The following is an 11,884-nucleotide window of genomic DNA, read 5'->3' on the forward strand; positions in this document are numbered from 1 at the left end:
AATACCTCAAATAGCAAAAATCTAAATTATTTCATTTTCACACACTCACCACAAAATTACCAGTAATTTGATAATTGCTTTTCACCCACTCAATTGTGATTTTTCGGGTGGAACCCATCTTTACCTTTTTCTTTAATACCTCAAAGTTTTTTCCTATACAAAATCCTCAAAGTTAATTCATTTCCCAATCCAAATCTATAAACAACGCAACCAACATCAGTACCCAAAACTCAACCAAACCCATCGCAACCAGTTTAGTACTCTAATAATCGGTAGTCTACTCGTACTGGTCCAACTATGTTCGATTAGTGTACTTGTATATGTCGTGTATATATCTGTTAGCTTATCCCATTATAACCCTGAATCATGTGTGATGTATATATATATATATATATATATATATATATATATATATATATATATATATATATATTATATATTCCATATCAATGCAAATATCTATCATGGGAAAATATCATTTGTAATATGGTATCAAATTCAATCCCTCCTTTACCCTAATTCTCGATCTTATCCTCTGTCGGCAACCCTAATATGCTGGACCTCTATCACCTCTCTCGCTCTTCTCCTACTTTCTCTTCACTTTCATAATGTCTGAATCTGGAAGTTCTACATCCACAAAAAACCAAAAACCATTCGGAGTCATATTCATTAAAACCTCCGTGCCTCTCATCCTGGACTTTAATCAGCTTAACTATGACACGTGGAGACAATTATTTGTCACACACTATCATGTCATTGGTGTTCTTGGTCATCTTACAGGAAACTCCAAACCCACATCGGATAAAGATGAAGACTGGTACGCACTTGATTCTATTGTAAAAGCATGGATCTATAAAACCCTCATTCAATCTCTTCTCAATACCATCTTGAAGACTGGAGCTACTGCACACATGGTTTGGATTGCTCTTGTAAACCTGTTTCGTGACAATAAAGATACTAATGCCATTGAACTTGATAATGAGTTACATTCTATGACTCTTGGAGATAAACCGATTGTTGATTATTGTGAGAGAATCACCACTCTCTCCAATCTCCTTGCAAACATTGATCATCCTGTGCCTGAGAGAACTCTTGTCACTCACTTACTCAGTGGTCTCTCACCAAAATATGAGCATATTGCCATGATTCTTCACCACAAAGACCGTTACCAACATTCCTTCAAGCTCGATCAAAACTCATTGCTGAGGAGCAGCGCCTTAACCGCCAACACCCTCAATAGTCGGCTCACTCAGACCATTCTTTATCACCCACGGTACTGTACAACTGCATAAACTTGAGCAACAGAAATTCTTCTCACGGAGGTCATCACAGTCATGGTGGTCGCTCAAATCGTGGGGGCAGGAGTGGTGATCAGAAACGACAATACTCTTCCACATCACACTTTTCTTGGCCTTATTCACCACTGTGGACCCCTTTTCCTTGGATGTACTCAGTGCCATGGACCACAAATAGGTCAGCTGGACCAGCCCCATCTCCACATCGAAGACAGCTAGCCCAATAGCCTTCCCCTAGGCTTCTTGAACCTTCACCACTGCAACAATCAGCCCATCAGCCCCAATTTTTTCATGCTGCTTCATATCACACATCCACCATCACACCAGGTCTTGTCACTCCTCAACAATGGTTCCCTCCTATGGCGTAAGATCAAGCATCTTTTCAAGTTCTTAAATTTTTGTGTTTTGTTAAAAACCAATTTCAAACTGATATTCAAAATTTTCAATGTGATCATGGTGGTGAATTTGATAACCATATGTTCCATAACCTCTTTGACCAAAATGGGATCACATTTCATTACTTTTGTCCTTGAACTTCCCAACAAAATGGAAAGTCGGAACACATTATACAAACCATCAATAACATAAATTGCTCATTACCCTAAAGCTCATCTCCCACCCATATTTTGGGTGGAGGCCCTTCACATGGCCACTCACCTCCTCAACATCACTCCTTCTACATCAATCATAAACAAAATCCCATACACCAAACTTTTCAACAAACCTCCCATCTTCGTGTCTTTGGTTGTTTACGCTACCCTCACATACCTACCCCACATAAATTAATTCCTCTGACCACACCATGCATGTTTCTCGGGTAACCATCCAATCATAATGTTTTCCGATGATTCAACTTAGCCACACAAAAAAATAATAACTTCCCGCCACGTCGTATTCAATGAAGAGGTGTTCCTTTTCAATCCATGACACCAAATTGCGCCCCTTCATACAATTTCCTTGAAACTCATCATACCCTTTCCCCCAGTTCCTGTGATTTTGTCAACTCCGACCCTCACTCTTCAAATACCTCTCCCTCCTAAGATCAACCCGATCCTCCATCATCCAACACATCTCCTCCTACCAGCCCTTCGGTTGCCTCCGGTCTCTCGGCCTCATCACCACCTCCCACTCCTGAATCTATCCCAACACGTACTCCTCCTCCTTCTTTCACTCACCTTATGATCACCCGATCCCGTGTCGGTATAACAAAACCTATAAATCGTCTAAATCTCCACACCACCAACGAATCCCCCTACCTCGGTCACACCTCCAAGCTCTTCTAGATCCAAATTGGACCATTTCCATGAAAGATGAATTTCGTGCTCTTATTGAAAAAAGAACTTGGGCCTTGGTTCTGAGACCGTCGAGGGCTAATATTGTTCTCTCTATGTGGTTATTTAGTAATAAATATAAAGCGTTTAGGTCTCCTGAGCGCTACAAAGCTCGTTTAGTCGCAAATGAAAAAAGCTAGGGACAGGGTATTCAATGTGATGAGACGTTTAGTCTAGTTGTTAAACCATCCACCATACATACAATTTTAAGCCACGTTGTTTCTAGGAAATGGCCCATTCATCAGTTAGACGTTAAGAATGCTTTCTTACATGGTCATCTGAATGAACCTGTGTACATGCATCAGCCTCCTGGATTTTGAGACCCTCACAATCATGATCATGTTTGTCACTTAAAACGCTCTCTTTATGGACTGAAACAGACACCTCGTGCCTGGTTTTAGTGATTTGCTACTCATATCACCGAGATGGGCTTTTCTCACAACCGATGCGATTCCTATCTATTAGTTTTTGCTGGGGATCAGAGGTTGCATACTTACTTCTATATGTGGATGACATTATCCTCACTGCTTCCTCTATAGGCTTATTACAACGCATTATCTCTCTCATGTCCTTTGAGTTTCCATGAAGGATCTGGGTGACTTATCTTATTTTTTGGGAATTGCTGCAACATGGGATACTAAACGAATTTTTCTATCTCAACGCAAATATGCGTTGGAAATTCTCGATCGAGATCACCTGACAAATTATAACCCCTTCTGAACTCCTGCTGACACACATTCCAAATTGGATCCGTCAGGTACCCCCGTCTCTGATCCTACTTTATACTATAGCTTAGCAGGGGCTGCATGTAACGCCCGTGTTTCTGGGCTAAGCATTGATTATGATCTAATAGTCTAGGTCAACCATTGTAACTCGATTTTAAAGTAATAAAGATGAATTACTTAAATACTATGTGAATTATGTGCTTTTGCGTGCTTATTACTTGTTTATAATAATATAATAAATAAAGGATAAAAATAAGCGTCAAAAATAAAATGTTAGATAAACCCGATATCTATGAAGAAAGTTGTAGTGGTCGTGACAAGGATTCCGGAGATATAAAGAACGCCGAAATCCGAGTTTTAACGAAGAAGTTGTGGCCTGTCGAAGTTTTGCAACAGAACCGGCACGACACTACGTGGTGTAAATAGTGAATTTACGATAGAGGACTTTTTAGCCTAAGCGATCTAAACGAAAGTCGTATTGTTCATTAAACCGAGAGCGTGCATAAAAGAACGCCCAAATCTGACTTCGTATGAGGAAGTTATGATTTTTCTAAGTTTCGGCTTAGCAGTATGCAGCCCGGAGTTCGAATATTAGACCGACCGATTTTTAGCCGACACAACCTAAACGAGAATCGGAGGTCTAGTTAATAGTAGCGCAACGACAAAAAGACATATGAAAACGGACGTTGGATGAGGAAGTTATGAAGTTTTAACGGACTTTTCGTGTCTCGGCTTGTTAAAAATATAAATTTAAAAATAGATTCAAAATTAGCTGACGGAGTTTAAACGAAAGTTGTATAGTACGGTCTTACCTACGCGTGGATATAAAAAACGTCAAAAACCGAGCTCGAATGCGAAAGTTATGAATTTTAGAAGTCGAGATGAGAAAATGCGAACTGATGCGAGGGGTATGCCCAGCGTACCTTCGGACGCCAAGCGTTCCGGAGTACGCCCCGCGTACCGAAGCTCATACGCCCCACATTTTGACTTTCTCTGCGGTTCCGAAGCAGCCACGTCCCTCCATCCAAAGACCGACACGTATGTGCTGGATTAGATGTCTAAACCCATAACTATTATTGGTATGTACTCGACCCGACCCGACATGATCCATTTGGGTTGCACTTCACCGGAACAATTTGTATGGATAGTCTTTTGAGAATAGTATGTCTATGGTTTATTAATATATTATAAGTTATAATATATTAATATGAAATCATATTATTTAATTAGTATTGATCAAGAATTAATTTGGAATTAATTTAGTGATCAAAAAGAGAGTAATTAAATATGGACTCTTATGTATATAGAATGGGCCAAAGTTCATTTAGGGTGGGCTAAGCTTGCATGGATAGCCCATGGAGTTTTTAACCCCTGGATCCTATGGAAATGAAAGGTCATGGGTATTAGGGTTTAGATGGATGTAACCCTAATTCACCATACTATATAAAGAGGTCCTTGGCACTTGAAATTGCACTAGTGTGTGAACAAAGAGGGCATAGCCGATTTGGACAAGTATATACTGTTCTCTCAAGCTTTCCAAGTTGATTTGGTGATTTGTGATTCCATTTGAGGATTCCACACTATTGGGGCTAAGCTTTTAAAGGTTCAAGACTTCAAGCTCCATCAAAAGGTATGTCATCTAACTAGACTCTTGTAGTATAGTTGCTCCATAATATGCTAGTTAGCATGAAACCTTGGAATATTGAATATTTGCATGTATAATAGAGAAAACATAGATCCAAGGTTTATAAGGTTTCATGTACACCATAGGAGTGTTAAATTGCTTAAAACCCATCAGTGATATCAGAGCCTAGGCTTGGTTTTCAGTTATACTTGATGTAGTTGCTGCAAAAATCGAAAATCTGGCCTTCTGGACTGTGGACTCGCCGAGTCCACTGGGGGACTCGCCTAGTCCAAGCGGAAATTCATTCTACTCGTCGAGTAGTTTCATACACTCGACGAGTAGGAGGCCCTGAGTGCAGATTTTCGACTTTTAAGGCTGGAATTTGACTAGAATCATTACCCTAAGCTGTTTTTGAACTTATAAACTTGTTTTTGATGTGGTAATGACCATTCTAATCCAATTCAAAAGATAATTTTCAATAGATTCATGTTTTGTATTAGTTTAATGGTTAGGCTAATTACAAGAAAATTGTTTGATTTGAATTGTGTTGTTCATATGAGTTTAATCTAGATCACAGTTTTTCTTGACATGTTTATTTGTTTATTAGATGATCTATATGGCCTTTAATGGATTCCATAACTTGTCCTCAAGTTATGGAAAACCAAAAGTTTTTCTTTAAAAGAGTTTTTAAAGCCATAGGTTATAGAAACTTGAGGAGTCTTTTTCCATAAATTGTTTTATGACATCCATAACTTGTCCTCAAGTTATGGATTTTCAAGAGTCTTGCCATTAAAAGCCATATTAAACTCATATGTTATGGATTCCAAAGGTTTCTTGAATTGTTCAAAAGTTGCCCTCAAGTTTTGGAATTTGTAAAGTTGCACTTTTGAATACTTTAGTTCCAAACCCTAGAATTTTAAATAGACTAAAGTTCAGCCCTTATATTATTATAATATTATAGGTTTAATATTTATATATATATATATATATATATATATATATATATATATATATATATATATATATGTATAAGAGTAAAAGTCAGTCTTACCGTTAGTAGGCCTCATTCACGAAGTCGGTCTATAAGGGGGGGTATAAGGTTACTGCCTATAAAATGACAGTTTAATGGGTGTCCACTCTCACCTACCGCTTCCCTGACTGGTGGAGGGTCGTTAGCCGAACGGGTAGGACAAGGACTATAATTTTCATTAAAAGTATAATGATAAATACTAAGTAACTAAACACTTATAAATTCCCAATCTTAGTTACATAGGAAAATGTGAAATTGGTGCTAACCCATGAAATTACACTTTGTACCTTACCAAGTCGTTGGTGGAGCGTGTGTGGGTAACCGTCACACTAACATGGACTAGTAAGAGTGGAAAAGGGTGACTTAATGTTTATCATAGATCGGTGGAGCGCGTGTGGGTAACCGGCACATAGATTAGGTGATAAAATTAAGGGTACCAAGTTAATTTGCATGGTTATTCACACCTTGTTTGTGATCCTCGGCATCCCAGCCACAAACTTGAGAGGGAAAAATCGAGATTTAAACATACCATTGAAAGGTTCAATGAATCTCAAAAGATCTAGGAGTTTCAATCCAATTAAAACCTAATACCTATTTCATTTTTCATGGTGGAAATTGATGAATCGTCATTCACCTACCTTCAAATATTTTATAGCTTGGATTACGGCATCCCTGTTCCAAGTTATAAAATATTGTGTTGGGTCCTAGCCTTAATATTTTAGATTGGGTTTTATATTAAGGACTTAAATCAACTAACTTGAATTTCTCCCATTGTAGATGTCTAGATCAGAAAACTATGGTCTTCCCAAATCCCTTTAAAAAACTTTCCTAATGAAGATGATGTCCCACGATTGGATCATGGAAATCATACTTCTCTTCCTCCACCTCCTCCAATAATTCTCCCTGGCCCACAAGCTCGAAGACTTGAAAAGTTCAGGATCACTCAATCCCAATTGGATAGTAAACACAAAGATGGAAAGCCTATATGTGCTCATGTCTTGGACATGAAGCAGCATATTGAGAGGCTAAGGATGTTGGGTGTCATCTTCCCAAGGATATTGGCTATTGACTGGGTCCTTCAGTCACTTCCCGAGTCATATAGTGAGTTCGTTAAAGGCTACTGTGTGACAGATCACGACATGAACCTAATTGATCTTACCTGTTTGCTAATTGCTGCCGAATCAGCAATGATTTGGCGCAATGGTAAAGCAAATTTGATTGGAAGGTCTACATCCCAAGTTGACATGGACATCCCAGAAAAGATTCCTTCTCCTAAAGGAAAGGAATTGGGCATGGTCAAAATTTTTGATCATAAAAGAAAGGCAAAATTTGAGACTGCTCCATGTGAGCCTGTGTGTTTCTATTGCCAAAGACAGGGACATTGGAATCGAAGCTGCCCAGACTACCTGAGACGTTTAATCAGAATGTATGGTTCTCCTTCAGGTAAGTCTACTATCTAACGCTGTTAAGTTTCTAATTGTTGATTCTTAATACATGATGTGACTAGGTTGCATTTTGATGTTTGGCAGGATCAAGCAAAGAGAAGGAAGCTTAAAAGAAGAGTATGTTGAATCTGACCGCGAAGATGGATTTCAATCGCATGGTTCGAAGATCGGATTTCTGAGCTACTGCTTGAGAGTTATGATAGGTTGCTAGGAAATATGTAATAACATAGTTTTTCACTTATAATTGCATTTTGTAAGGAAAAAAATTTCCTCATTTTATAAATAAAAAAAATTTATTTTTGTTTTATTTTATATCTCCTTGCTATGGCATTTATGAAAAATTGATGTTTGTGTGTTTCTAGCAATATTGAAAATATGAATTTGATTCTTTCACTTGTGGTAGTGTCTAAATTTACCAAATAAGGAAAGATTCTCATCACCCAACTTTCAATTGGACCGAAACTTGGAATCATGGAAGTTGTATTGTATGATGAATGAGAATTTTCATATTTGGAAAATTAAGACTAATTTCTTGTTCACGTGTATATGTGAGTCAAGTGAAGGACTAAGGGATCAAGTACACGTTCTTGTGCACTGGTTAAGTCCACCACAAAGATTGATAAGACTATTCGTCATGATTTACTAAAGTTTAGTAAATATGGTTATACTTATAAGTTTAAGTATAATTCTGTGCCCATTCCAGTTAAAGTTGACTTTGCATATGAGTTATGAGAGTTCTCAATTGGTTGCATAACAAACTAGAAGCAATGGTAGGTCCTTGTGCTGCCAGGTGGCGAGAAATTAAGATTGAACAAGTTCGGTCCATATTAGTTTGAATTTGTCACTAACCTTGTCTTATGATTATGGTTTTGACAAATTCACATGGATAGGAACACATACACCATAAAATCTAAGTGTCATAAGGTTTCTCTTCGATTCATGAAAATGATGGTGAGGAAACGCTTTCGCTAAATAGATTTTAAGTAGATAGCAATTGTGATATTTGCATTCTCAAAGTCGTTAGTGGAGCGTGGGTGGTTAACCGACACACTAACATGGACTTGTGAGAAATGGCAAAGGTCTAAACAATTGAGACTATGATTACGGAATACCTCTTCATAGTTTTTCAATTGTTTAGACACACATGTGAGCTGTCTAAGGGAAGGTGTATTAGTTTAAAAAGCTTAAATAAAGTCTTATCGAAGCATCTCATATCAGAAATCAGAACTTTGGTAAGTCAATAAAGTATTGATTTCTTGAAGTCCAGCTGATTTCTGAATACATGTCAAATCTAGTGGGAGCATAAGTGTTATGCAAGTAAAATAATAATTATTATGCTAGTGGGGGCATAATTAATTATGGTAAATATTGCAAGTTAGCAATGTTAATTATAGAAAATAAAAGTTTCAATTTGTGAAGTTGCAGGGGTTGAAAAAGTTGTTTTGCTATAATTAAGGGAGAGGAATTCATATTTCATTTCAAATCTAAAAGCTTAGATTGTGAGATTTTAATCAAATTTAGTCATGACTACATTGCGTTCTAAAATTCGATTATGATTACGACATCCCTTTTCATAATTCGAATTATGAGAACATGGCAAATTATAAGAAATATTGTAGCAAAAGACTGGTCAAGTGTCATGTCTTTATATGAGACATCATGAATCGTGTCTTGTATGCTTCAGATATAGGATCGATTGCATGTGCTATAATACTTATCCGTTCTAAATTTTCCAAATTCCTACGGCATTAAGGGGGAAAATGGAAGAGAACCGGATATGACTGAAATGATTAAGCAATTGTCGAGGACAATCTGAGGATTACCAAAGATTGGTTGCTCATGGACAATTGGAAGTATGGTGTAAATTTTTGGAAGGACCATATTGACATATTCTGAATAGAGGCAACTCTTGTTCAGAAGTGATAGTCAAAATGGGAATATGGAAATGTCTCCATAGGTGGAAGTTATTCCATCTGTGTAAGATTAGAAAACTTAATGCAAGAAGGATGTTCAAAGGAATGTACTTTGAATGTGAGACTTCGTTTCCATGGAATTGATCTCCATTGGAATACTTTGTAATGTTTGTTGCCAAGTCTTTGTGACTTTTGTGCATAGTCATTACAAGAGGACCAATGCATATGAGTTTAAAATCTAACAGATTACAGTAAATGACAAGAATTTGATATTCTTATATTTACGGTAAGGATTTTGGATTGTGAAATGAGTATCATTGGAATCATGTTCAATTGGTCTATTTCACAAAGTAAGGATCATAGACAAACATAGCGTGCATACTTGGAGTATGGCATAACTGTTGTTTAGAAAACATAGTATGCATGCTTGGTGCATGGGACAACTATTGTTTATTAATTCAAGTGTTAAGTTGATAAATCGAAACATTATGCAATGAATAATGTGTAATAAATATGGTGATAAATAAAAGGTGTTTTATTTATATTCATAAGTTCTGAGACCATATTGGATTCGATTATTCTTGTGTTTCACCTTGCATGTTTTAACTTCCCGAATAACTAGGTTATTCAAACTCTCCACAGTCAATCATACTTTGGAAGTAGGTATGAATCAAGACTGTCATGACTTGGGCTTGTAGATGTCTAAAGTGTTTAGACATAGCAAAAGTTGTTGCAACATTCATGAGTGCTCCTGGAATGAGATTCGAGTATTAGATTAAACCCACACTCATTTGAATCATTTCATCGATTTTATCACGAGTGATCATGAGATGATAATATCTTATATTCTTCAAACCTAGAGATATTAGTTGTTGATTATGAGTTGGTTGTACATTGATTGTATAAAAACGCATCAGTAACTTGATGTTATAAAACGTGCCTTTGTGTATGATTCACCAACCAGTTAGTACAAGCATATGAGTCGAAGTTTATCCATTCCTTTTACCCTTGGAGGGATAAAAGCTATATCTGTGGACCCCTCGATGATTTAGTGATGACACCCCTAAGTGCTTGGCCAAGCATGGACTGATTTGATTTGTTTAATTAGTCAGTCGTCATAAATCGGAAATTGGGAAAAAACAAATGGACAGAGAGAATGATTATAATCCATGTCTCAGTCCATATGATATCTAGAATGGAGGAATATATGATCCCTTATCTAATCGACACGTCATTTGACTATGTCAGAGTTTGGCAGCGGCTTTAAGAACTACGATTGCTAGTCGGGATCTTGGAGTCATACTTGAATAATAGTTTTAGACTTATCCATGTGGGAGACTATTGGATTAGATGTCTAAGCCCATAACTATTATTGGTATGGACTCGACCCGACCCGGCATGGTCCATTTGGGTTGCACTTCACCGGAACAATTTCTATGGATAGTCTTTTGAGAATAGTATGTATATGGTTTATTAATATATTATAAGTTATAATATATTAATATGAAATCATATAATTTAATTAGTATTGATCAAGAATTAATTTGGATTTAATTTAGTGATCAAAAAGAGACTAATTAAATATGGACTCTTATGTATATAGAATGGGCCAAAGTTCATTTAGGATGGGCTAAGCTTTCATGGATAGTCCATGGACTTTTTAACCCATGGATCCTATGGAAATGAAAGGTCATGGGTATTAGGGTTTACATGGATGTAACCCTAATCCACCATACTATATAAAGAGGTCCTTGGCACTTGAAATTGCACTAGTGTGTGAACAAAGAGGGCATAGCCGATTTGGACAAGTATATACTATTCTCTCAAGCTTTCCAAGTTGATTTGGTGATTTGTGATTCCATTTGAGGCTTCCACACTATTGGGGCTAAGCTCTTAAAGGTTCAAGACTTCAAGCTTCATCAAAAGGTATGTTATCGAACTAGACTCTTGTAGTATAGTTGCTCCATAATATGCTAGTTAGGATGAAACCTTGTAATATTGAATATTTGCATGTATAATAGAGAAAACATAGATCCAAGGTTTATAGCGCTGCATGTATACCATAGGAGTGTTAGATTGCTTAAAACCCATCAATATGTACGAACTTCGCATTACGCCCCACGTAGATCAGCAGTACGCCCAACGTACTGCGAGGCCTCGGCCTATAAAAGGGCTACAAGGGCAGATCGTTTTCTTTGCCATTCTCCAACTCCCTTTCACTCTCTACTCTCTCTCAAGCCTTCGAAAACACCCCCGAAGCCTAGGAAACCTCCCTATCATTAGAAGAAAGCCCCGGAGCACCCGAAGGCACCGAGAAAAAGAGTTTTTCAGTTTGAAACTCTGCCTGCACAGAGCCCGGTTTTCAAGGAAACCTCCCAGTTTCGTCAAAGAAGATTGTTTGAAGAAGCGAAGTGCTGTCCAAATCACTCTTTATCAGGTGATTGTATAGCCACTTTCATCTTACATATAGATATAAAGTATTTTATATAAATTACGTGCTATGTATATATATACTATCTGT

At 37.3% G+C, this 11,884-nt stretch overlaps 1 protein-coding gene across 1 annotated transcript; it reads left to right on the forward strand.

The window, feature by feature from the left end:
• Positions 1–608: 608 nt before the first annotated feature.
• LOC145106996 (uncharacterized) lies at positions 609–1,292 on the forward strand. The gene has a single exon (XM_079043896.1). It carries the CDS (start codon positions 609–611, stop codon positions 1,290–1,292), a length of 684 nt encoding a protein of 227 aa, XP_078900022.1.
• The last annotated feature ends 10,592 nt before the right edge of the window (positions 1,293–11,884 follow it).

The sequence above is a fragment of the Lactuca virosa genome, chromosome 4 (assembly GCF_052849685.1).
Source record: "Lactuca virosa cultivar CGN04683 chromosome 4, Lactuca_virosa_CGN04683_v6, whole genome shotgun sequence".
Classification (NCBI taxonomy): Eukaryota; Viridiplantae; Streptophyta; class Magnoliopsida; order Asterales; family Asteraceae; genus Lactuca; species Lactuca virosa.

What these genes read in the sequence shown, in the direction of transcription:
- LOC145106996 (XM_079043896.1), top strand. Translation starts at nt 609, where the DNA reads ATGTCTGAATCTGGAAGTTCTACATCCACAAAAAACCAAAAACCATTC.